This window comes from Pieris rapae, chromosome 18, assembly GCF_905147795.1.
Source record: "Pieris rapae chromosome 18, ilPieRapa1.1, whole genome shotgun sequence".
NCBI lineage: Eukaryota > Metazoa > Arthropoda > Insecta > Lepidoptera > Pieridae > Pieris > Pieris rapae.
The window spans coordinates 1,889,357-1,917,192 of NC_059526.1; the positions used below are offsets into that span (position 1 = coordinate 1,889,357).

Here is a 27,836-nt window from a genome sequence, read left to right on the forward strand (position 1 = left end):
TAAGCACGGCGCGCTGTATGGTCGGGCGCACTTCTTCGACGCTCGCACTAGATATAGGACGTTACTATTGTTGTTGAAATTGTGGTTAATTTCGTGTAATTTAATTTGGTTATTTTTAGTAATTTTATTTGTTAATTTCTTACTGTATATATACGAGCGAGATACACGTCGCCATAAGCCGTCTTAATTTTAGTCACACATTCTAACATGCATCTTTATTGCCTTTTTGAATTTGTCAAACACTCCAATATTGCGAATTTGACATTTGAATATTTCACAATTTCTTATGTTAAATATACTTATTAATAAATAAGAATAGAATTAATATTCTATTGGAAAAATATCACGAAACATTCGGAAATCTGATACCAAGACCAAATGTTGTAGGGAGACTAATTTTTTAACGTAAATCGGTTCTAATCCGAAGGTAAACCAAATTCAATTGGAATCAGAAAAAAGTTAAGAGCATGAATTTTCCCGAATAAACTAAAATGCCTTCTGTACTGATATACCTACACTTGGGTATTTGATGACGTAAGCTGCTTCTAGTGAGCTTGTCATGTGATGAGATAAAAGGATTTGTGTGTCGTCTAACCGAATTCGATATTGCAATTCGTAGATTATACGCTGTAGAAATTTCGTAGAAACAAAAATAAGTTCTGATATATGTTGTATTACTTTACTAGACTTATAATAGAACACGAAAACAGAGATAAACTTTCTTATTTTAAATATTTTTGCTAGCAAATTAGGTTAGACTAACATTACCTATTAGTCTTAAGTTAGGCAATATGGTAATGTTCTATAATGTCTTAGTCAAGACACATGTATTAAAGAAACTATCCAAAAATTACATTACTAGACGATTTGGTTTTGAACGAGTAGATTTTTTTTTAAATATAGCCTATGTTACTTTTTTTAAATCCATTCACTAGTTGGTGAGTTCTTCGGTACAAAAATATGAAACCGAATTATAATAAATTTGAACTTGAACGTAACAATTATATTAACCGTTGCAGGCATGAGGTTTTCTTATAAATAACATATTCCACGACAACCCCTGATATATCACGAAGTATATAAAACGAATTTTATGTTATACGTTAGTTACGCACATATTAAGAAAAGGTATTATAAAACAGGGTTCAAAGGCTCGACCTGAAGTTTGAGCTTATGCCAACTTCAACTTCTGATATTAGATCTGAATAGTAATTTATTTAATAATTATAATGAAAATAAATATAATAATGTATAATGAAGCGAATACTTACCAAAACATAAATCATTAAATATACGATTTCGATTGTATTAGTCGAAAATTTCGCCGAGTACTCGAAAGCCAATTTTAAAGCATCCTTAAGACGGGTAATTTTTACCTAACGAACACAAAAGATTACAAAGTCCCTCAAAGCCCTTGCGGAAGCTTTAACGTAGGTCAAGAGGTCTCTTCCTGCGATCCAATTTACCAGGAGTTCAAAGGAGTCGTATTTCATCCATATTGTTTTGATTTTACTGACTTTTTGTATGATTTACACAGTGCATTTAGTGTTAATATTATGAATAGTGTTTAGTGTTCGTTTTTTCTTATAGGTAAGACGGCTTGACAAACGCCGTCGACTTTAGAGTTAAAGGTAAATATGTATTGGAATTTTAAATGCATAGAAAAAAGTTCATTAATGCATTGACTTGCTGGAATAAAATTACGACCTCAAGGAAGACAGTTATACAAACATTCCCAAAAGACGCAAAATCCGTTATGCTCCTTCGCCAATCTCGGGTTAGGAAACGCATATAGGGTACGAAACAAAAGTTCCGATTTCGTTTTTCACCAACAGTTAATATTTCATGTACTAGCGTTAAAAATGCAGAATTGCATTTCCGTACGTGATCAGATGTACAGAAATCAGATCGTAAAGTAATTTTTATAGAGTATGACCATTTGGCCATTGGCTTTTGAGCGTCTCTCCACTTTGTCCTTGTGAATTTGGCTAAAGAATACAAATCTTTTTATATACACAACTAACACTCGCCGTACAGTGAAGAAAAAAGTTAAAACATAAAATATCAGAGGGCATTTGTCGAGAAGACAGCTCACTACAAGACTCCTGGTAGTTTTGCGAACGGATAGCGTAGTTTTGCTCTTTCGTGAATTTTGCAAACGTTTTTGACATTCATAAGCATGCCCTAAGACGCATCTAAATATGAATTTTAATTGATTGATTGATTGTATATGGTTAAGGTTAAATAAAAAACATTATCCGAAAATATTATTTATTATCACATAGATTAATACAAAAACTTAAAATTATTGATCCCGTCTATAAACTTCTATACAGTGCCGTTTTGGATAAATCTACATTTCTGTATTCTGTAGTCAGAGATTAAAGTCTTTTCACTGTTACATTTGTAAACTAATTGTGGTAATCAAATAATTCTTTAAAAATATATCATTCAGTATATCATTCCTATGTATATAGTAAATTTGATACATTAAAATGTTTTGTCACATTTATTTATTGGAAGAGTGATAAGGACAAAAATTTCAAAATTCTCTCGAGGCTTTTACATAAGTCTCACTCGATGTTTGCAACTGACTAACGTTAGTCACAATCGCTTGATCACTGTCAAAATTACGAAGTTTAAATAGACATAGTGATTCATTTGCAGATTAAATTTAATGACGTTTTATTAATAGGTGCCTAAGAAAATGTATCCTGGAGAAGTAGATACAAGATGCATTCATATTGAAGAATATACTTAAAGAGTGTACCGATTCTTAAAAAGAAGACAAGTCTTGGCAGTGTCCTTGGATGTTATCACTAATCAGATGAGAGCAAAGAAAACCGAAAAAACAAATCTCAAATAAGTCTAGGCTAGAACTTTCAATACAACTAAGCAACTATTTATCATTCGATGCGATTAACAATTCAAATTATAAAAGGCCGGCAACGCACCGACTAAATTTGGTGTTCATGGGCCGTTATCACTTTTGGGTGTCCCGTGGGTTTGTTTGCCCACCTATACTATTAAAGTATTGAGACAGAAAAATACTAATTTACGTCCACGATTATGTGGAACCAGCTACCTCCTTCAAAAAAGGAGCATTCTAATTCTTAAAAGGCAATGCACTCGCGAGCCCCTTGGCATGGAGTGTCCATGAGCAGCGGTATCACTTAACATCCGGTGAGCCTTCTGCCCATGCCCCGGTTTAAAAAAAATATAAAGAGATATAAAGTCGTTCCAGGGTAACAACTATCGTCCTATATGAATAACTAACGATACAATTTTTTATTGGTATTAATTGACATTTAAATATATCTTTGGGTGAATCACAAAATACGAAAGATTACATTTTTATTAAGTTTATCATAAACACTAAATGCGTGTAATTGCACTATATCACTCTTTCGTCTCTATCTGTCAAATTGTGTTTACCCTGTGATGGAAAGAGACAGTACTTCACCAAAAATGGTACAATTAATATAATCAAAAATAAGGATGGTTTATTAATTATAACTTATTTGAATCTTCAATGTAATTTGATAATATAAAAACAATATTTGTAAGCAAGAAATTTACTTTTTAGCTAAATCCTATAATTAACAAAAATCTGACAAAATGTGCTGTCTGAATCGTCTATGTTAAAATTTATCAATTATCGTCAATATGAAGTTGAACTTCAAAAATTAAACTAGAAAATATTCATCTCAATACAATATTAAGGTAACATTTAAAATAAATTATAATACTTTAATAGAATTATCTATTAATGAAAGTCCTATAAAAATATGACCTAAAACTTCTATTACAAGGACAATTTAAAAACTTATTTTAAGTTGATATTCATATTTCTTTCTCTGGTATCGAATCTAAAACCTCTGGGTGTCATTGTGCACTACTATGATGGCGGTGTTATTTAAGCTATTCGGCTTTATAAGTGATATTGATAAATAATCTTTAAAATCATGGTATTTTTTATGGTTTACAAAACGATTATCTTATAAACTAATTTTCAGTCTACATTTACAATTCGATAGAAAAATCAGTTCTAAACCTTATAAATAATCAGCAAACTAAATAAGACTGATATAAAGCAATGTTTTAGTATAAGCAAATTGAAATAATTGAAAATATAATAATAAATAATAAAGATAAAATAATAGTTATGCATATTCATTAACACTATTTTTTTTGTCGTTGCGTATAGAAAAAAATAGAAACAATCACAGTAGCATCGGAGCTACGTAATTAATAATAAAAAAATACATACAAAATTTAAATTTTTCAAAAACTTATTGTGACGAAAATTTAGAGACACAAAAATATGTCTATATTTAAAGAGCTGTGGAGGTTACCGACTTCAGTCCTCGTACTAATATCGTCGGTGAAAGATCCTTCGTGAAGTCTTCTAAAACCTGTAAAATAATAAAAACCCTATTTATTTATTTTTTTTAAACGTACACATGGTACAAAATTCAGACTTTTCACAGACTAAACAATAACATATATATTATAATGCGTTTGTATTTGTATGTTAAAATCGGCTTGATTTATTAACGTTAATGCCTGATAGTGTTCTTAGAATATCTTTTTTAAAAGAGTTGTGAGGAAAATTTAAATACTAGTGTTTAAAAAAGGTTGAACTACTTAAATAATGAATGTTTTTGTTATAAAATGTAGGACGAACTTAATATGAGGTAGTTCTAGCCCTCGTCTTAAAGTTTTTAATTGTTTAAAAGTTTTTTGCGTAGCGTAAAAATAATTCTTAACCAAGCAATTGTTTTCTTAATACTTTGAATTAAAATATAGACCTTAATTAAACGTAGACCAAGTATGTTACTATGGTTATCTATGTTCGAATGGTAACCATGGTAACAAAACAGCCAAACATTTAGTCTGTTTGGGATTATCTTACCTAGTAACAATACTAAATCGTTAATATGGTTATGGCAACATACCAGCCCTCTGGCGATGTATCTATGGGCGGCGGTATCCTCCTGCTCGTTTGCCCAAAATTATGTAGAAATAATGTGCCCGTATGCAGTAGGTACGGCCAAAACGCGTTAGAGTGGGACAGAACGTATACTGCGTCTCACATCGGTGACGTAGCGCTGGTGCGTTAGAGTGGGACAGAACGCATATTACGTATTCACATCTTTCGTTTCTTGGTAACGTAACCACGGCCGGTGAAGCACGCGTGAGAGTGAGACAGACTATATAGGCGTCTTAGTCTGGGACAGTGGTAGATTTAATTAATTCCAAAGAGAAAATAAATATGCATATTTAAAAAGTGAATAAATTATTACGATTGCATAAATTAAAAAAATACTATGAAATCCCCCAAACTCTAGGTACCTGAAGATACTGTTCGCAAACAGGTTCATCTGCGTCACTTGCGTGCGGGGCCAACTTCGGTGGATGCGGTAATTGGACAAATGTGACCGCTGTCCCATCTTCACAGCGACTCTTGATTATTCGATTTACCCTAGACGAAATATAACGATGTAAAAATATTACTTAAAACAAAAGTGAGCTCATAATTCATTCATAAATCGTAGCTTATAATTATCTCTCATAATATACGTAGCCTTCAAAACAGATTAAGATTATTATTGGTGGCATTTAACCTAACCTAATATAAAGACGCAACTGATTAAGTATCAAAACTTACATTTCTGTTCTTACTTTCCTATTGGATAGACAACTGATTTATTTTATTATAAAAAAATGGTCATTTTAATATTGTATTTAAGCTATATTTATAATCTTAATGTTAAGAGAAAACCTGCATGTAGCGCCATCTAGTGGAGTTTAAAGTTAATGCTTCCTTATATTTATATTCCTCATATTCTCATTTATATTACTTATATTCCTCAGACCGAGTATGTAATTGTTAATTGAAATTTTTTTTCATCGCTTGTGATATGTGAATGATACGTGTTCAATTAAAACCTAATCTAGGCTAGATTTTAAAACCAACCACTCCATCAAAATTATCTCGTAACTATATCTGTCCATATAAAGAAACAAGCAAAACAATTGAAAAAACGCCATCTGTAATTAGCAACTAACAACTCTTTAAACTAGAATCAAGTTTATATCAGGCTCGAGATTAAGAGCCTGAGTATACAGAACATATTATTTTTTTAATTTAGATTATTAAAACTAGCTTTATATTCTTGCTGTGGAACTGGTAATGTTTTTTAGTTATAAGTTTTAAGTTACTTAATATACATATACAGATATTTATTTATAGATGCAATTTAAAATCAAATTTCCTAAAATCTATACAAAATTAAAATCTATAGATAAATGTTAAAAACGAATAATACACAAAGATAATAAAAAATCATACTTTTGCAAATAACTTTGAGGCACTCTAGTAAACGTAGTGCCATTGTCATAACTGGTTTCTGACCATTGTCCAAAGTCATCCAACGCTGGCCATTCTGACACCTGAAATAATTATAATTTAAGCTATCAATAATTAATTATATTTTGGAGTATTTAGTTATTAGTTAGTTAAGTGAAAATTATAAATGATTTGTGTGTTCAAAGTGTTGGTTTAGCGGCAGCTTGCAAGTCTCATTCGTGAAGTTCGAACCCCGAATGTGCATCATTGGGCTTTATATAGTAACGCATCCAAAAAAAAAAATTCTCCAACACAATAGCCATGATGACAAATTTTGAGAAACTGTTCTATAATATTTGGAAATATATATGAATTATAATAAACATAATATTTCTGCGGAAAATTTAGGTTTAATACTTAAAAAATAATTTTTGATTCATAAATTTAAAATTTGCACCAAAACGCAAACGTTACAAACGAGGTTATAACGTTATAACGTTTATAAAGGAGGGTACCTGTAAACGTAATAAATAATGAATACATAAGTGTGTTAAGTACTCACCGTGTGTGTAGTAGCATTGATTCTTAACAGTTTTAATAACTCTTCCAATCTTTCGTGGACGGGTCTGGCAGCAGATAATGAGGGGTTACTCCGCTCAACTGCGCTGTCCATACTGTCCAACTCTGCAAGGTATACTGTGTCAATTGTTATTATGGTTTTTTAAAAAAATGAACACCCTCTATAGTCGCCCGAAAAGCTTGACATAACATTAATACTTAAAGAAAAACATAAAATCAAGAAAAATCATAAAATTAAAGGTGGCATTTCACACAGGTAAGTAATTAGAAATAAGTTAATTAAAATAAATAGCAGGCACTTTTTGAACACCCTATACACAACGTGCGACTCTCATCCCTGAGGTCGTAGGTTCAATCCCCGCCTTTGCACCAATAAGCCTGCTTTCTAACAGGGGTCAAACGGGCAGGAGGCTTTCCTGATAATAAATGATACCGCCGCTCATGGACACTCAATTCCAGAGGGCTCGCGAGTGCGTTGCCGGCCTTTTAAGTATTGATTCACTAAGATTCGAATGCGCAAAATCAGGGTTGAGTATATCTATTTTGTCTCATTAGTGTTTTGTTTAGTACATACGGTCAGCATAAAGCGGTGTAGCGTCAACAACGTGGACGCGTAGTCTCAAATGTTGCCAGCCGCGGGCGGATCGCACTACGGCTGCTAACTGTAACGCGAATAAGGCTCTCACACTGAAAGCTTCTTCGCGGGATGGGGTCAAAAGCTCTACCAGCCACACGTCTATGTATTTTAGGCTAGCTGAGCGTCTGGAAATATTTTTTTATTTTTTATATGTCGGAAGCTTATTTGTTAAAACGCAAAAAATATAATATATACCACAAAAATTATTGATATTATAAACAATTAAGAGAGTAAATGTTAAATTATATTTTTTACTGTTTGTGATGACGTAATTATCACTCGCCGTGTAACTTTTAATGTGTAAATAAAATGGATACGTTCACAAAAAAATAAAATTTATATTTTGACTCAAATGCTCAGACTCGTATTGAAATTGAATAATGTGCCGGGCCAATTCGAAAGTGGACACAATGTTATTAATTTTGCTTTCAAATTTTACTTTCTGTGTTTCGTTAAAAATTTCCCAGTAATTGCTGAAGTTTTAATTCAATTCAATTTTTAATTAAAAAAAAACGTAATTAAAGCCTAAGGTGGGGCAGAAATGGCTGGAAAACTGGGTTTTGTTCCCTTTTGGGCCGGTGTTTTGTGTCCCTGAGAGTTATATGAAAAATAAATCGGGAGCAGTTGCAATGTGGTCAATTTTTCCTTGCTATTAGTATTTTTTTTATAGTACAGGGGGCAAACGGGCAGGAGGCTCACCTGATACCGCCTATATATAATTATATACTTAGTTCATCTATATAATTAACTGTACCCATAAAACACAAGGTAAATTAATTTTTTTATCTACATACCTCTCTACAGCAGCCATATCAAGCGTGTGGAAGTTCCGACAAAGACATATATTCTTCTTGACGCTCAGCACGTCTGTTATAATCCGGACGTACTCGGACGCGGATATCCGGGTCGATACGGATGTCCGAGCCGGGAATATTATTTCACCGGAGTCTAGATCAAATTGCTCCGTTTTGTATGGTGATGTTGGACTAAAATATATAAAAGTATTTAATTCAAGCATTTTAAAAATGAAAATCTTGTGAAAATTTGGCGGCTTTTACAATTTTATTTAGTTTACTTATTCACAGACTATAACATAATTACATTGTGATATCTCCACAGCTTCAAAATCAGTAGCACTATTAAATAGTATTTTTTAGAGTTAAAAGATTAACGTTTTTATAGTTTTTAGCAAAAAAATAATTAATACAGAATTGAAATAAGACTATTTCCAGCATAGTGTATGCCACCATTGAAAAAAAAAATTCTCGTTTAAGACGCCTTTATAATATGTTTTGTCTGCAGCATTTTAACTTTTCAACACTTAAAAACTCACTCTCTAAAGAAGTCCTTGGGCGTTGCCGTATCTCTGAAGCCCAGGAGTACAGTATCAGGCTTCATAGCTCCTAAACCTGCGAGACGTGTCAACTGCGCTGCGCCACTACGGATGGATTCTGCTAAGGAAAGCTCTACAAAGGCTTTCACCTGAAAATATAAAAATTGTTACTTCTTAACATAGCACTTGACTTTGACAAAGACCATTAATTAAAGCAACCAATATCTATTAGTTACATCGATTCCAAAATTCCTAACCTTCCGGCCAGGCTAGTTTCTACTCTACAGTATACCATACCTTATCTAACGTATACATTACGTATACGTTCTCTTGAAACTTCCACAATTTTGTGGGACCATAAATAGTTTGCGGAATGCAAGCCAGACAAGCCACAACCCTTTTTTTTTTAATTCTCCAAAATATTAATTAATGCATATTTAGACGTGATAAAGCATAAATATATTGTGTTATCTGTCAAATATATCGACTGAAAATATAAATAAATAAATAACGTATTTGTCCTAATTATTCACAAGAATAAAAAGGTTTTATATAAATAAAAAATGATATATACCTTAAGATGATCGATAAGTTTGAGCCAGTACTTATGCTCTGAGGCAAGTGGGTCTCCGTTACCGTCCAATTCACCCACCCTCACGTGACCCACTACGAACAGACCACCCTGTAGAATTAAAAAAATATTTTTAAAAAAGTTTAAATGCCAAGTGTCACTACACACGTGGACACATCAAGAAGTAGTTCTTGAGATTCTTCTTCTCAAACCATTTTTGATAAAACAGTGCACAAAAGGCTCATATAAATATTATATATTTTAATAATGTGACATTTAAGGACTACAAATAATAAAAAAAATTACTATAATCATATGACTCACAATATATATAAAATTCCATTTAAATTGTACTCTATTTTTGCATATAAATTATTATTAAATTTCTCCATATAAAAAAACTTTTATAAAGCCTAAATACACCAAAGCACTCAAATAAGCAAAGTTTTAATGAATCTTTAATTTAAAGAATTTAAGAAAATTATTTTAGTTTCTGTTTTATTAAAATAAAACCAACGTTTTTATTAAGGCCAGCCTATGTAAGTAAACTTTGAATAATTAAGTTTATTTTAAATCTTGAATGTGCAAAAAAGAGTATACCTTTTTCTGGTCATTTACAAAGTCGATGAGCGGTGCTGCCTGACGCGGAGAAGAGATGAGTAACAGCATCTGAGGTCGCCAGAACTTCACGTGTTCTCTGCGAGGGTCCAAGAGGAGTAGGTATTTACGGACCTGAAATTTCAATGTCTGGTAGAAAAACATAGCCATTTTCACGCATTATGCATTCTAGTAAGGCCTATACTTAGAGGGTGTGGATTCGATTCTCGCCGTTATTTTGATTAAAACATTAAAATGACAATAAAATAATGTACTAGCATAGGGAATCCAAATTCATCTATATAAATATCGTTCTAGATTGTTGTATTATTTTCTTTCTGAAAAAATAAATGTATTTAGCACGGTAGAAATGTTAGAATGGATATAGTATTACTGATGTTTTTCCTAAACCTCCTCCAATAACCAACTCTTAGGTGCGCGTGCGCAAGTCAAACCTAAGCTAGGTTTAACTAAGCCTCACTAATTCGGCTAGTTGTTTCAAAAAAGAATTAAAACATCTTGACATTCTTATATAATGTATATCCTTTACGTGGATATATCTAAAGAATTAAACTAATTCTGATGTAAATTTGTTTACTTTGTGAAGTCAAAAGGTACTTGGGGAGTACTAAGATAAAAAAAAATGACTTTTAGGGCCATATTACAAGTCAAATATGTCAAATTACATACAGAAAAATAGTTTGACTGCTCTTGAAACTATGTATATTTAAATTTTTTCGACATTCAAGAATATGGGCCAAAGTCAAATATGGATGTCAAAGAAATTTGTAGACAGACACGTACTTCTAATCGTAATCATATGCATAATGCATTACGATTAGAAAGTACGTGTTTGAAAAGTTTTAAGTCACATTTGTTATAATATATTCCCTAAATTTGTTTTTACATTTATTTCCTCAAATTAACTCACTTGCATAAATAATTAATATTAAATACCTGATGAAAGATTAGAGCCTGACTCAGACTGCCCCACTTCGGTTCAGACGCAGCCGGTGACAGCAAATGCAACGCGACGACCAACGAACAGCACGCCAAAGCGACGGCGCTCGCGTACGCGGGACGTAGACCGAATATTAGCGCGGCACAACCCACCAAACCAATGAGCGAAGTTAGCCACGAGAAATGTTTGAACGTTGGTCTGAAATGTATTTATTATTTATATGCTTTATATTTACTAATATATTTATATGCACTATTTACTAATATAACTAGAAACAATATTAAATTTAAATTAAAAAATTATTACATAAAGCAAACAATTATAAATTACGCATAACAAAAATCAGACTTCGTCATTTAATTCATATTTAAATATTAGAACACATCCTGTAGTCGATTGAGAATTCTCGTCAAGAACAGGTTTCTTGCATCGGCTATGTATGAAGCGGCGGTGTTTCGATTGTTTTAGTGCGTTGTTTGTGCAATTTTTGAGGGTAAAGGTGTTTTGTTGTACATTATGTCACTTTATTAAGTTAATTATAATTAACTGAATATTTTCGACGTCCTGGTGGACAGAAAAACTGTGTCCAGTTTATGTTTCCACCATACCAACTTCTATAATTTAAGATTATTTATACAATAAAGAAAAAAAATAAAAAAAAATATTATATATATGCTTGAGACGAACCGAAGGGGAAAAGGAAAAAAATAATATACCTCTCTTTATATCTTTTATTTAATTTTTTCTCTTTGATTACTGCTGTGTTGTGTATTTATGTGTTTGTGTTTTGTTTGTAATAAATAAAATGTCTATGTCTATTTAATTTAAGTGTCTTTCATAAGTCGATTGCTTTCGGGTATTACTATTTGTTTAGCATAACTCTGAGTGGAAGGATATGTATGCCTTTTAAAATGTTCTTTAAGTGTCAATTTAAGCCAGCAACACACTCGCCAGTCCTCTCACATGGAGTGTCTATGGTTTCGTTCACTATATAGGTGTTTAGTCATCGTAAATACGCATGTATTTAGCAAGTTGGTTTGCCATTTTTGTGGTGTGCTTTTGAAAGTGTCTAAATATAAAATGATCCAACATTAAAAGTAAATATGTACTTAAGCAACTAGTTTCATTAGGCCATGTAACATTTTCAGAAAAATATGTTTTATTTTTTTTCTATAATTTTCTTATCTCTCTTCTACTTATGTATATCAAAATTGAAAATGATTAGGGTTTATTACGTCTAGTGTAAATTTTGTAGATAATTTTTTTATAAACAATTTTTTTGCGTTTCAATTCGTATTGGAATATTTATTATTGTTACCTGAAGTTAGGCGCAGATGCGAGATCTAGGCCAAGGCAGGCAAGGTTAATAGCGAAGTAACTTGTAATGAAGAGTACTGAATTCACCTGAAAGATAATAAATAGATGTTAGTTACTGAAAAAAATATTGACCAAGTTGGCTGAGGCACCTTGATCGGATGAAGCACTGAATACCTGAACCTAAGCCCAGAAGACCTGCTAGGAGTAGGATAAGACAAGGAAACATGGTAATTTCTCATTTCGGAGACATATATTGGTTATAGAGCCAGCAGAGTCTTTAAAATGTTTTTTTTATATCTTTTTATTGTGTGTTTGTGTAAAACTGTGTGTGAGTGAACATACTAATATTTAAACAGTTACATATCATTTTTAAAATTATAAATACCTGAGCAATAGCATTGAGTGATCCAGTAATAATACCAATTTGAACTAGAAACCAAGACATTATCACAGCCAGGATGGGATTCCCAGACCGAGGCACCATTGGACGGAGGATAAACCCTGTAATAATTATTACAAAATATGATAGATAGACAGATTTACACTTTTTCTATCCTTGCCTATCATCCATCCTGCTGCACTGATTGAATGAAGCTCCTATGGCAGACTTGATCTAATCAGTCCACCCCGTAGGTGACCTTCCACTTTCCCCTGACGACAAGGCGTTCTATGGACTGATCACCACGGCCACCATGTCCAAAGAATGTAAGGTTTATACTAAGAGTTAGTTAATTGAAGTAATTTTTGCTATAGAATATTATTTGGATATTTTAAAGTGAGTATATTTGTGTCGATTAGTTCTAAATTTGTCCACACAGCGCTGCTCAACATTACATTCATGTACTCACCAAAAATATTATCTTTAGCTAAAGCTTCCAGCACCCTGGAAGCACCGATGAGGTTTGAGAGACCAGCAGAAAATGTCGCCGTAAGCATTCCTATAAGATAAAATTTATTTGTATTGAAAGTTATATTAGCTTTTTAAAGTCTTTATATTCTAAATTTCATTTAAATAATATTATTATTACTATGTTGGCTAGTATTAAAAATACGGTATATTTGTGTTGTTAATGCTAATAGAACAGTTATGAAAATATTAAACAAAATTTAGAAGTAAAAATTATATTTGTTTTTGTCAACAGTCAAATAAAGAAAATACTGATATATCTGGAATTAATGTTTATCAGAATTAACATTAGTTTTTTTAATTGTAGTGTTCATACATAGAATTCCGGTTTGGATTAAAAGGCGTTAATAGGGGAAAAAAGGAAGCTTGAACCTTAATCTTAATAATTATCTTTGATGTTGCGAAAAATATATAATTATTATAATGTAGAATAGTAATCAAAAACAAATTAATTTCAATATATTTTTGAGTATACGCAAAGGCGTATAGGTGTGAAGGGGTTCCGATCACCGCTACTGACGGAAGCAAGTATATATAATAGGAAAACAAATCTACGCTGTAAAATCTACTTTTGTAATGATTGGAGACACAGACTATTATTATTATAATAAAGTTTGAAGCTTAGCCTGTTTGTAAATCGGATTAAAAAAATATTTCAACAAAAACTATAAAGCTTTGTGTGAAAAAAGTAGAAATATAACTCACCAACGGCAATAAAAGGCGACCATACATTGATAGGTAGCAAATATACGTAGTTATTCTGTAGAAGATCCCTTGAACAAGTGGCTGCGGTTAAAAATGTCAACGCGATGTATGACAATGCAGTGAAGAGTAACGCAGTGAGGGTACCTAGAGGAATACTGCGCGATGGAGATTTAAGTTCACCTGAAATTTTTTAAATAGTTTAGCAGTGTTGGCCTTGTGGCTTCAGCTTGCGACTCTCAGTCGTAGGTTCAAACCCCGTGCAGTGCACGAATGGAATTTTATTAAATATTCGTAAATAACGCTTAAAAGGTATCTTAAGAATATCTGCACACATCCTCACATATACCCTGACTTAGCACCAACCTACAACACAGCGTAATTAGGTATTACTTCGTTAAATGTAATAAATTTTTTTATTGTTTTTAAGCTATTGTACAGATTTTATTGCGGGCTTTCAATGCGACTAAATTAAGAAATTCCGTAACGAAAATAATAAACCTAACACACGGTGACGTAATATAGGTGCGGCCACTACGTGTTATAACGGGACAGAACGCGTTACGCGTTCGGCCGCTACGCGTTAGAGTAAGATAGACTATATAGGCGTGCTAGTCTGAGTCTGATATTGTAGTAGTTTGAATTACTTAATATCAAAGAAAATAAATGTTGCATGAAATTAATAATTATGATTGGATAAGTTGATACAAAATGCTATGCAATAAGCTTTATCACGACATTCCCCGTGTCCCTCATTATTATTATTATTTTTTGGCTATATCTTAAGTATAACTATTTTTTATTACATATATTTTAAGTTAGCTGTAGAAATACGGAATAAATAAATACATGAACGATTTGTCTACAGTCTCACAATATTTTTTTCAACTTACCACTCATATTAGCTCCCGCCATCACACCAGTGACTCCAGTGAACAAAACGCCGAATACAGACGCAAAATCCACCAGCTCACCATCATTTGTACTATAATCCCTCCCATACTTCGGATAAAGGTTTTCATAAAAGGTGTTTACGCTGAATCCGGTGTAGTTGAAGATAGTTGCGTTAGTTAGAGTATTCGTTTCAGGTTTCTCTATCTGAAATGTATACTTTTTATAGGCCTAGACTCAAGGCTAGCAGACTAGGCCAAGTTTTGCTGTGGCTAAGGTTTTTGTTATAGTAGGGGAGCCCAAGAGGGGATTTCGGGATTTACTCAAGCGCGGCAGATTAATATACAGGGGGATACCTTGTACCCGGTTAAGTACCTCCACCAAATATGAGGCCCATATATAAGGCCGCCCGTGAAGGATACAGGATCAGATTAGTAAAAAAAAATTGATCATCAGACATTCTCGAGCGCGTCAGATTAAGGTAGTGTGAGTTAATCACATCCTAAAAAGTGTATATTCCACTAATCTGACAATTTGAGAGTGACGTAAAGAGAGGGGAGGGCAGCAAAGTTGTAAAAAAAAAACGTCATCTTGACATTCTCGAGCGTAGCTAATTTTTTTTTTATTTTGAATGAAATAATTCAAGAATATTGAAAAATATATAATCTGACGATTTGCGCAAGCCGAAATAACAAAATTTCGTCGATAAAGTTCGTGCGATAAACGCGTGCAGCTGCGTGATGCCTACATTTCCTTCTCCGCGTTTCCCTCAAAATTAGATTTCATGTGAATTTGAACCGATGGGGACCGATAGATTTTGAGAAATTTTGAAAAATCTAAAAAAATAACAATTTGTTTTTTTGAAAGTGTTTTTTTGCAATAACTTTTAAACGGCTTTATCCATCAACTTCAAAAAACTAATCCATCTTTAAGCTTGAAAAACGACGTCGATCGCCACCAAACTGGTCAAAATCGGTTGATTCGTTCGAGAGATATCGTGAACGAAAGAAAACCGAAAAAAGTGTTTCTATCACATAACTTCGACATTTCATATCGGATTATCGTTTTTTATGAAATTAAATAATTAGAGCTTAAAAAATGCGTCGATCGCCGTCAACCGCGGGAAAATTGCTTGATCCATTCAAAAGTTATTGGGGTTTGAAAATTTCAAAAATAGTGTTCTGTGAAACTTCTATCAGATTTTCGAGCTGGGAGAACTCAAACGCATAGAAATATTATTTCTTTGAACTCAGCGAGCTCATAAGTACAATTTTAAGCGCCCAGGAATGGAATTGCAGGCATGGCCTTTAGGGTGAACCGTTTTTCTAATATTTTTTTTGTCAGATCAGGCAAATCCCTCTAGATAATCGTCAGATTATGAGACAGTACGTATAGAATATAAATCTGAACCATATATATCTTAATCTGACGCGCTCGAGTATTTCAAAATGGCGATTTTTTTTTGCACATTATAATAATGGCTGCGAGTTTGCGTCAGATCGAAATCGTCAGATTATTGAATGAGAGCTTTTTTTTTGGTGCACTTAACGCCCCCTTAGAAAACCTGACGCGCTCGATTAAATTTTTTTTTTTTTTCATTTTTAACTCTTACGTACAACCACCCCCATCATGCAAATGATCAGATTAACATACGTACATTATTAAAAATACGTAGGACATTGATGCTATCAATATCTGACGCGCTCGAGTATGTCCATGCAACAGTTTTTTTTTACATATTTAAACATCTATAGCCGCTTTCCCCACCGATGAAAAGGTATATATCATATAACATTTTTTTCTTCTTATCATCTAAGCTTTGCAACCCAATAGGTCTCCACGACGCTCGAGTAAATCCCCATTTAGCATCGTGGGCTCCCCTACCATTATATTACATAGTAGTAAACTATTGAAGGGAAACGGTAGGGGAACTTATGTGAAAGCGCGCTACTGTTAGAATTGTATCAAATAATAAACAAATATTTCCAATAAAATAATATTGCTGGTATATATTGAGATGTAAGCTATCCTATATTTTAAGTTAGATCAAACTGCACACGGTGTGCAAATTTGATTGATATCGGTTCGGTAGTTTAGGAGTCCATAGCGGACAAACAACGTGACACGTATTTATTAAAATTTGCCATCAACAGAAATAATTCTTAATTAATAAAGTCTTTTAGTAGTAAATTACTTGGCGACTAAGAAATCATGAGAAGGTAAAATATAATATATTCTTACCATCCCAGGCGTAGTAATGAAAAAACTCAAAAAGGCACTGGCCAAGCACACAACCATGGTGACCCAAATGGCTAAACTGGTTCTTGCAAAAAGCGAAGCTCCAGCCAAAGACACACTTAGACCAATTGTGTTCAATACTGAACGATAGAGGAACCGATACCAATCTCCGTTTGGTAGACCTGGACTGTCTCCCACAAGGTATCCTACAAGGACACCAATGTTTTAAACTATGTATGTGTAAATGATAAATATATTTATTACTGGCTGAACTGGCAAACCTCGTTTTGCCATGTATATCATTTATGGTTATTGTGCCTCACTCGACATAGATAGGTATAGTGTGTCGAGGACTTTTTTGTACATATATATAAGATCTACAATTACTTAGAACATTTTATGCTTCTATCTTTGAAAGTTTAGGCAGGGTACGCAAAATAAGTAACTTTTTTGGTTGATTTTTTACACCTTGTGTCCGAAAAACCCTAATATCTTACGGAACCCTATTTTTATTCAAAATTAAATATAGCCTATATTACTCGTGGATAATGTAGCTTTCGAATGGTGAAAGATCTGAAGAATGGTTAATATCGGTCCAGTAGTTTATGAGCCTATTCATTATAATCAAACAAACAAAGTTTTCCTCTTTATAATATTAGTGTAGATTAGTAGTGTAATAATAACAATTTGTACAAGACTTTTAGAAGCAAGTTAAATCATTAAACCATTACTTATACAATATTGAGAAAACTTGCAACAACAATTCCTAGGAATTACGAATAACACATATGTGTAGCTCTATTTGAATTTTAAAAAGTCTCTTTTGTTATAGCTGAAATATTCATTAGTCAAATTTGAATACTAATCTGTTATAAATAAAGTTATTATTATTAACCTTCTTTTGTAAATTTTATTTACCATTAGGCCCAAAGTTTTCCACCAAAGCTTCAGTGCACGCCGAAATACAAAGGGCACTCGACACGACATTAGCAAAGAAGAATAATGTACCAATAGCACCACCAAATTCTGGACCTAGGGTTCTACTTATCATAACTGAATTTATAGTTAAGTAAATATATAATGTGATACACAATCAAGTAAAATATATTATACTAGCATACTCAGCCAAGCGTTGCTGTGGCTAAGGTTTTTGTTATATTTCATAGTAGTAAACTATTCAAGGGAAACGGTAGAACTTATGTAAAAGGTTGCTAGTTTAACACAGCGCCATCTGTTAGAATTGTATCAAATAATAAACAAATAATTTGCAATAAAATAAAATTACGACTATAATTAAAGATCTAAGCTATCCTATCTCTTAAGTTGGACCAGACTGCACACGGTGTGCAAATTTGATTGATATCGGTTCGGTAGTTTAGGAGTCCATCGCGGACAAACATCGTGACAGGAGGTTTATATATATTAAGAAGATGTTTGCAATAGAGCAGGGGTAGCACACACGTAAAATTTATTTATATGCAAGTAGGTACATAGCTATATAGGTGATTTTTTGGCCACCCAGTATTCGTATATATAGTCAGTATATTTCTGGATATATAAAAGAAATTTCATTGATTAAGGTAACTAAACGCGTTTGAACCAATGGATGATTTAAGTGGGCAGAGTCAGACACAGTATAATTATCAATGAAAAAGTAAAACAAAAATCTGAGGCCAAAACCTATGTAAAGGGAAGATTACACATACATTTTATGTATAAAGATAGTGATCAAGTCTGAAACAATATTATTTAAAGGATACAATAAACTCCTCCACCTTCCACAGCACCATTGGTAGATATTGCACAGATAGACATTACAGTAAACCCTACTATGCCATAGGCAAGAGCAAACTGAGCTAATGTGACTAGAGTACCAGCGTTGCCTACTAGGTAACCTGTAAGTTTAAATAAATTATAAAACGCCATACTCTCATTAATTATCAACACATTAACAGACCAGGCCTGGGATCTTTTTTGCCTTTATTTCAGATAACAAAAAGCCAATAAAAACACCCATAGAAGTCTGATTCATCTATATATTAAATAACAAATAGTGACATGTACAATGAGAACTCTTTTTCAAGCATAATACTGTTACTATTTTACTAATTTGGCTTTCTTATGTCCCTATCACTAATGTTTTATTATATTGATGTTTGATAAATCTTGAGCCCGTTCTACTCCATATCAATTATTGCTGTCATACGAATATTGATATTTAATCTTCAGTCAAAACACCTCTACACCTTCAGACAAAGCATTGGCTAACACTAATAAAGAAATACATAATACAAATTCTAAGTTATAAAACTTACCCATTCTTATAAATATAAGTGCACTAAACATAGAAAGCACCACCGGACAGAAGACACCAGCAAAAGTACCAACTTTTTTAACCCCAGGGGCTTGAGCACGAAACTCGCCAAACTCCACATATCCTAAAGAAAATAAAAAGTATAATAAAAATTGATTCTAGTTACATTCTAAATTTATATCTTTGAAAATTCACAGATATTAAAAACTTTGAAATAAAGAGATCATTAAACATTAAAAAATAATAATATTTTATTAATGTTTTTAGTAATTGAATGTGTATATATACAAAATAATTTATAAACTTAATGGTGTCAAACACTACAATCAATATTATCCTAAATCCCTGGTATATCTTTAGAAATTATTAACACGCTATTTAGCTAATAACGACATTTAAGCAAAGTTTTTTAAGAACAATAAAAATTAACAATACCACTAGTTTTCTCAACCATGACGCGTATTTACAAATCAACAACAATATTAACAATGATAAAACTGACCTCCGTAATTTTCTTAACCTTGATGCATAAATGACTTTTTTAGTTACAAAACAATTAGATTTGAGTAATCACTTTAAATAGGGTACTAGATATCTCTCTGTCTATATAATTATCTATTTCATTACAAAACAATTCATAACAATTAATAAAAAATTTATGAATTTCTAAATATAATTGTTTATTAATAACATTATAACATAAAAAATAAAGCCATATATGTATAATGATAAATAGATGTTCTATATTGATTGTTCTATAAGTATGGTTTAATAGTTACAATGACATAAAAAGTATGAAAACTAGATACATATAATATATAAAGTGGATGGTAACAAGATAAATAATAACAAAATTGCATGACCATTTATTTGGTTTCATAAAATTCTGATATTTTTACTAACATTTAGCTGTTTCAATTATATAATTAATATTATATACATACATATGAACCCTCCCCTTTATTTTATTCTATAAAATGAATTAAAAAATAAAATGGTTCATTTGGTGTAAAATGATAAGCACAGGTACACAGGCAGTATTGAATAAAAATGTATAGTAAGGATTGTTTACCCTCTGCCATTGATCTTGGTGTTGCAGACCCACTACCAAATCTCATTCTTAACTTATTCATTAGACTTGGTGTGAAGCTTGATTCATTTGCACTTGGTGCTAAAGGGTCCATTGTTTCCGCCATTACAACTGGCTTTGTCACTGAAATTATTTAATTGAGTAAATATTTCTCAGTTGTATCATTTCCAATATAAAATGTTAACCTGCAATCATATTATATCCTATATTATAATCATACTATATCCTTTATAAACCTTTGTACTGATTCAGGGAATGGGCTTGAATAATTTTTGAAGATTACAATTTGACAAATAATTAATATCTTCATTATTTCTATTAGTTTTTTAAAACTCCAATATGCATTTGTTAGAAATTTTATACTATAACAATAATTTCTCAATATGTCAAATAACACATGACTGTAAAGTAACTAAACAAATAAGGTTTAAGACGATTTCTAAAATAAACGTTATTATAACAATTACTGCATAAAAACACAAAGATTACAGCTTCAACTTACTGAGGGCAAAATCCCCCATTGCAAAAGAGGATATGAGGAGTAATTATTATCCGATAATGTTTAACAATATTTACTAGACTTATACAGCTGCCAGCTGCTAAAACAATCTAGTAATAATAGCTACCCACGGCAATATGATAATACCTCCCACTTCACAAAATGACCTCATTCATACTGTTAATTGAATGGCAAAAAATACAATAACTTAAATATATTGTTGACTTGCTCATACTATTTAAGGATGTAGACGCTTGACAGTAGAGGTAAAGAAACCATATAAATACAAATAAAATTACCTAAACTCGCAAATTTAAAGGTACAGGAGTGAAACTCAACACAACTCACAATAGTTTAATCCCCGTCGTCTAATATAATGTAGAAAGCCTGTATTAAGGCATATTCATTGGGAAGCAGGCAGCATTCAATTCCAGTAATATTTTTTTTATTATATAGGAAATTACTACAGTTTTGCTTTGTTTTCAAGACGCCCAATCGGAAACATGAAACATCAACATCAACATTAAGCAGTTAGACGTTACCGTTAGTTTCAGAATCACGTCAGATATGTGAGTAAAACAATGTCAGCTGTCATATTAAAAATTTAAATGTCTGTACTCTATAGTCTTGCACCGTGCGATTATTAATATCCACAGAACTGGCTTTCAAATATTAATACATCGTTGTAATGATTATGGAAACTGTTCAAAAGGCTTACCTTGTTATCAATCGGAAGTAAAAGTATAGAATTGTAAGTAGTTACTAGTTGGGTATTTGCCTGCCTAAGTGCCTAACCTAATCGGTTCTGGAGGTAAAAATTCGCCACCGGCGCGGCGATTCTATAGATCCTAATCATACATTATGTACTACTTACTAGATATATTGCTCAACTAACACTTCCTACTAAGTTACTAATTAGAAGCTTAAAACAAATGTGAACAATTGAGCCTTTTAGTTTTTACCATTATAAACTTAAAAAATTGTATTTTAACATTCTGGTTTATGATAATGTCAACATGACACATTTGGATTTATGTACCCTTAGGTAAGCCAAGTTTGTTTTTTAAGAGCATCACAACCCCTCTATCACTAACTTTACATTAGTCATGAGCTCATTTTGTTAAATTAGTCAGTTGTTACCCAGCTTAATAAAAATCTATTTAACATTTTAACAAAAAAACTGCCCCTAAACTCAGTTCCTGTTACTAAATATTTAGTTCATGTGACATTGGTTTTGCTCAGGTTTAACAAGATCACAGTGTGAGGTAATAATTACACAAAAATACAGACTGATATTTTATTTATATAATAGGCAGTTAAATTTAAATAGCTTATTGTAGTTTCACACAAGGGCCTTATCTTATTTTACACATTACAAAATACAGACAAATAAGATATAGTAACAAAAAAATGCTATCATAGTATTATTAATCAAACACATGTTTTAGATATGTGTTTATACAAATTTATTTATATTAAATCTAGTCTTTAACCTAAAGGAAACTAATACTATATTCTATCTAATGATTCCAACATAACAATACTGTTTCCTCGGATAACCTGTAAAAAAAGAGGTTTTTAACATTGCATATTTTTTTTATTTCAGAGTTCTCTAAAAAAGCAGTGGTTTGAATTGATAATTATATTTCACATTTGTTATGATATCACATAACATAATGCAAATATATTTTAAAATTCTGTTGTAGCTTTTAAATTCCATCCAATACTTTATATAAACTGCGTGTATATAATATTGTACATACCACCATGCCTATATTGTTTCGCTGGCCATCTTTAGTTTCTTCTACGGATTCATCAAGTACTAAATTCATAAACGGATCAAATCCTCGAAGGACACCGGTAACTGCCCGCCCAGCATTTAGCTTTAATGACAATTTCTTGTCCATGAATCTGAAAAATAACAAAACAATTGTGAATCAATCGGAAAACGGGCATTACACGTGCAAGTAACAGATTAAAAGTTAGAAACATTCAAATACATAAAATGCTTAAATATTTAAGGTTATGCTTAGGACTACTCATAACTTACTTTTTTAATTCTGGTGGATGTGCTTTGGACATATTAGTAGTTTGAAGTTATTACGATTATTAAATTCGATAGTAGATAACAATATTACAATACGAACTTATTGCAATTGAAAAAGTAAAGAAAACAATGACGCCAATCGCTTGTTTGAGCAAATAATTTCACTAGACACAGAATACAAATAACAAAATTTGTGACCACAGTATACATCACATTCTTGACTTATGTTTTATAAATCGGCAGCAACTACAGACTATTCACTATAAGAATTATTTTAAAAGAATGCATTTTGGGAATTTAGTAATAATATACACATAATTTGAGTATCTAGTTATTTGTACAAACCTATCTTTGTGTACTTTAAAAAAAATCAGAAAATAATTATAAGTAGCATACTGTTCCTATATTGAGCTTGTGTTATGCATATATACATAGACTTAGTATATACTGGCGTATATAAGTATATATAAGTCTATGCATATATAGATAAAGGCTTGTCTATGGTTCATGGAATTATTATACTACAGATTTAGAGAGTTTCGAACAAGTTCCGGGAAATGTTGAACAAATATGTTTTGAATTTATCCGAATAAAGATCATTCGTTTTTACTGAACTACCCTTGTCTATGTTTGAAACAAGTACAACAATAGCAACAAGTAGACAGCTGGGAGGATGGAAGCTATGATAACCCGTCCTTTTCAGATGTAAACAGTTTCAGTTTGTGGCTTAGAGCATGGTTTTAGGATTTGTAAATTATCTTCGGTTATTGTGAATAGTTTGTGAAAGTGATCTGTAAATATGGATGAGTCCGGCATCGATATGGGATACGATCTTGCATCCCTGCTGACGAATGACTTCAATGTTGACCAGAAGATTTTGGAGGAGATGACGACCGGTCCGCCTCAGCAGGACTTTATGTTCTACGAGCTTAAATCAAAAGCAGTACCGATAACTGAAAGGTAAGAATTATTTAAGCATGGAACACATTTTCGCGGCATTTTTTAGATAATATGTCTAGATTATCTTTTTGTTTTAAATAATAATGCGTATACCGTATGAGAAATAATTTCTCCGAAGCTTCTACTCTTGGCCCTGAAATCTATTCTTGGCACATGTTCAATTATTTCATTCTGCTTAAATTTTAAACTTAGGTAACCTGGATATAACTAACTTTCTAATCCTATAGATAATCCAGTATTACTGGACATGGTTTAAATTGGAAAACATTGACCATTATGCAATAGAACTCAGTGTATCCATACATATTTCCATGTGAATCTAATTAGAAGAGTATATACAAACCAATTAGAAGGGAGCCATTCTTTCACACAGTCCTACTGTTTAATTTCATATAATGATCTTATAACAATAATAAAAATGATAAGATAAACATATAATAGAGAGAAAGATAATAATATAGTAGTATTTTATTTTTAGTGAAATTGTATATCTCATGTACAATTCTGATGGTAATAAATTATATCTACCTATAATAAAATTCATATTTTCTAGGGCTGATCAATCAATAAATGTAATTATATAATAGTTCATAAAACAGACACGGAAATATTTTTGCATTACCCTCCCTTGTAAACTTCATACACATTGAGTGCACATCAGGTAGAGTAATTTTTACTGTAAATAAATAAAATTTTAATTTTAGAAGATATTAAATGTAAAATAAAATAAGGAGCTGACTTAAAGACACGGAACAATGTAACTTTCATATATATTGCTTTATTTATTTGAATAATTTTGATTAAATAATAATTAATTATTTAATTTTGTAAATATAAATAAATTATACCTATCCGTTCATGACGGGTTTCGCAGATCATCAACAGAATTTGATTTTGTTGGTATTTTAAAGACATTACTTTCATAATTGACCTCCTTTTTCAAGTCGGGGACGTGATGCGTACGTGTCGGCAACAAACGTGAACCTGTGAGAATGCCTTATTATCAGGATTCTAAAGTCAGAAGTAATTTTAATATCAATTTGACGGACAGATGAACGTTTCTGTGGCTTAGTTAAGCACTTGATTTATTCAAAGTCTAAACTCTTAGAAACAATTCCTGACAACTGACTAGGTAGTTTTTTATAGTTAGTTAGAAAGCTCTACTTGTAAAATAGACGTAATTACTGACCAATTTGTTACAGGACTAAGATTCACACTTGAGATTTAGCGCGTATATTAAAATTCAATACGTTTTTTACATACGATAACTTATTATAAGCACTAAATCTCGACTCTGAATATCACCCGTAGCGTGGAACCTCATGTTTGCTAGTGAAAAACCAATGTTGAAAAATGCGTCCATATAACGATCGGCGTATGACTAATAGGTACAATCAATTACCAGAGTATTAAAAACAGATGTAGGTGATGCAGCCAGAATAGCTGTATTAAAATTATATTTTAGTATTATCTTGCTCACAGAAATCTTCTTAAATAATAAATATCATAAAGAAGAATAGTAAATAAAATATATCGTAAATTAAATTCTAGAATCTGCTTGATAATAATTATAATAATAATTTATTATTCTAGAAAAATGTTGTACATAACCTAACCAATTTGTTATGTAAATGCGATAGATGGCGTTACCCGAAACGAACAAATTGTGCCAAATTAAATATTTATTAATGACATTGCTATCGCAATAGAATTTCCGATCGTTTTTGTTTAGTTCATTCTGCAAGAAGCGGTCTCAGACCCAGTCACGTAGTCAGTTCGTGATCGCCGTACATTGAACTATTTATCAAAGCAACTAAGAAAATTATATACAATATTGATAGTATATATAATACTATTATGGGTATGACAAAGTTTGAAATGCGTTTGAAAATATATTTTAATAATATTATTCTTTCCCTGGTTATGCAAATATTGTATATTATATTATTTATTAAATACATAGATTTTGTATAAATAAAAAAAATGCATTACATTTTGTATATTTGAGAACCCTTTGAAGTAAAAAATACCCGTTAGAGTTCCTAGCTCTTCCATAACAAAGTTAAACATTTTTGAAGTTATACTTCTTTTGGCGCGATAGAGAAAAATGATGAGAGTGAATTTTTACGATGCGCGCGCACACCGACACCTACAGCATGAAGCTAAATCAAGGTGGTATGAAAATTGATAACTATGTTCAAGTTGTTGTTCTAGTACATATTTTTATATGTAGAACACGTGTTTCGTAAGGGTACATTTAAACAGTGTGAATAAATAAATATTATTTTGGTGTTTTTATTGAATCAATTTCATATACGACGGTGATACTAATAATTTATTATATATTAGTATAAATATATCAATATATATATATATATTATATATATATATATATATATATATATTGAATATTAGTAATAAAACTGATTTGAATAAACTGTATTGATTCTTTTAAACAGTTTGCAATACTTGTGTTGTCAGTAAGTATAAGAAGAAAGAAAAACCTTAATTTATTTATCACTATACTATCTATTTTACTTGAACAGTGACCATTCATATTAAAGATGCATAGTACTAAATCTACGGTATAAGTTACAAACAATTGTATCTAAAATGTATTAACATTTATGGTACCTAAAACTAAATTGAAAAAAAAAATGAAATTCTTTACTCTTTTTTTTTTTTTTTTTTTTTTTTTTCCCCTTTCTTGGCCTGCACGGTTTGTGCGTCAGCCATGTACAAAAGTTAGGAAGTGCATTATTAGGTTTATTGGATAGGAAATTAGTACGGAATTTGGAAAAGGATCAGATAAATTTTTTATAAGTACGTATATACATAAAACATAGGTTATAATTTTATATTGTTATGAAAAATGAAACTAGCTAAAATTTTATATACATCAATATTTATATTAGATAAAAGGACAGAAATAGAAGTAGGCAAAGGAATATTTATGGATAAAAGCGAGGATATAAAAGCGGAACGGTCATGTCTATTACAGGCAAAAAATATATGGTTAAAATCCCCAACGTCATTGCCACACTCACATGTGTCGTCAGGCAAAAGGTTAAGCCTTGCCAAATGCAAGGGTATGCATGCATGGCCCAGCCTCATACGTATAAGGGTCGAAGTAATATCTTTACCAAGCGTCAAAGTAGAAAACCATGGTTTAGGAGGTATATCCCCCTGAATCATGTTGTAATACCGTCCTTTCGTCTGACTTGAAGAACGCCAAATGTTTATCCAAGATTTTATTAACTGGGATTTAGGAAGGAGAGTTAAATCACAAGAAAAATTTTTGTATGGAACCAGGTCTCCGTCATTGACCGCAGCTTTGGCAAGCCTATCAGCCTTGGTATTGCCAAAGATACCTGAGTGACCCGGAATCCAAGCAAAAGATACAGTGTACTTTTTGATGAAGCATTGATATAATAAATCGCGACATGCAATAATTACTGGGTGATTATTTATATTACGGCTAAAAGGAAATCTTTTCAACGCTTGGAGGACACTTTTAGCGTCAGTTAAAATTATTGACTTTTTAAGCTTCATTATTAAAATGTACTCCAGAGACCTCAGCAGACCAAAGCATTCTCCAGTAAATACTGAAGTCTCTGGAGGTAATTTTATTTTCTGTACAATGTCAAACTGTTGATGGAAAACGCCAATTCCCACACACTCCTCGGGACCGGGTTTGGAAGCATCACAAAAAATTAAATGGTAATGTTTCCATTGGCTGTCACTGTCAATAATATCAGTAAATTTGGCATTTGCAGAAAGATCTTGTTTACTTATACCGAAGTCAAACAAAATAGTAGGATCTAATGTTAATGCATCATAG

The 27,836-nt window shown here is 31.8% G+C and overlaps 3 protein-coding genes across 6 annotated transcripts in view; 1 reads left to right on the plus strand and 2 right to left on the minus strand.

Annotated features, from left to right (window-relative positions):
* Positions 1 to 4,172: 4,172 nt before the first annotated feature.
* Positions 4,173 to 21,521, minus strand: LOC111004282 (solute carrier family 12 member 9). Of its 4 annotated transcripts, none has more exons than XM_022275256.2 (21): positions 21,337 to 21,521; positions 20,472 to 20,612; positions 19,401 to 19,523; positions 18,846 to 18,980; positions 18,004 to 18,138; positions 17,089 to 17,291; positions 14,850 to 15,054; positions 13,960 to 14,139; positions 13,196 to 13,285; positions 12,733 to 12,848; positions 12,349 to 12,434; positions 11,027 to 11,228; positions 10,073 to 10,204; positions 9,476 to 9,583; positions 8,902 to 9,050; positions 8,363 to 8,554; positions 7,506 to 7,693; positions 6,915 to 7,048; positions 6,356 to 6,456; positions 5,356 to 5,485; positions 4,173 to 4,415 (listed from the first exon to the last, which is right to left on the minus strand). In XM_022275256.2, exons 2-21 carry the CDS (start codon positions 20,593 to 20,595, stop codon positions 4,335 to 4,337), a joined length of 2,814 nt encoding a protein of 937 aa, XP_022130948.2. In that variant the 5' UTR covers positions 20,596 to 20,612; positions 21,337 to 21,521; the 3' UTR covers positions 4,173 to 4,334. The 4 variants fall into 4 exon arrangements, with proteins under 4 accessions (XP_022130948.2, XP_022130949.2, XP_022130947.2 ...); XM_022275257.2 differs by having other exon boundaries at positions 21,288 to 21,521; XM_022275255.2 differs by lacking the exon at positions 21,337 to 21,521 and adding an exon at positions 20,992 to 21,106 and having other exon boundaries at positions 6,915 to 7,036.
* Positions 21,522 to 22,271: 750 nt separating this feature from the next.
* On the minus strand, positions 22,272 to 23,219 carry LOC111004280 (probable small nuclear ribonucleoprotein G). Its single transcript, XM_022275253.2, has 3 exons — positions 23,039 to 23,219; positions 22,752 to 22,899; positions 22,272 to 22,548 (listed from the first exon to the last, which is right to left on the minus strand). The coding sequence occupies exons 1-3, from the start codon at positions 23,068 to 23,070 to the stop codon at positions 22,498 to 22,500; spliced, it is 231 nt and encodes a 76-aa protein (XP_022130945.1). The 5' UTR covers positions 23,071 to 23,219; the 3' UTR covers positions 22,272 to 22,497.
* Positions 23,220 to 23,650: 431 nt separating this feature from the next.
* Positions 23,651 to 27,836, plus strand: part of LOC111004302 (transcription factor EB) — a 91,578-nt gene continuing 87,392 nt past the window's right edge. Inside the window, exon 1 of the mRNA XM_022275289.2 lies at positions 23,651 to 23,995. Coding sequence (XP_022130981.1) covers positions 23,835 to 23,995 — 161 coding nt within the window. The 5' untranslated portion in view covers positions 23,651 to 23,834. The remainder of the gene's footprint in view (positions 23,996 to 27,836) is intronic.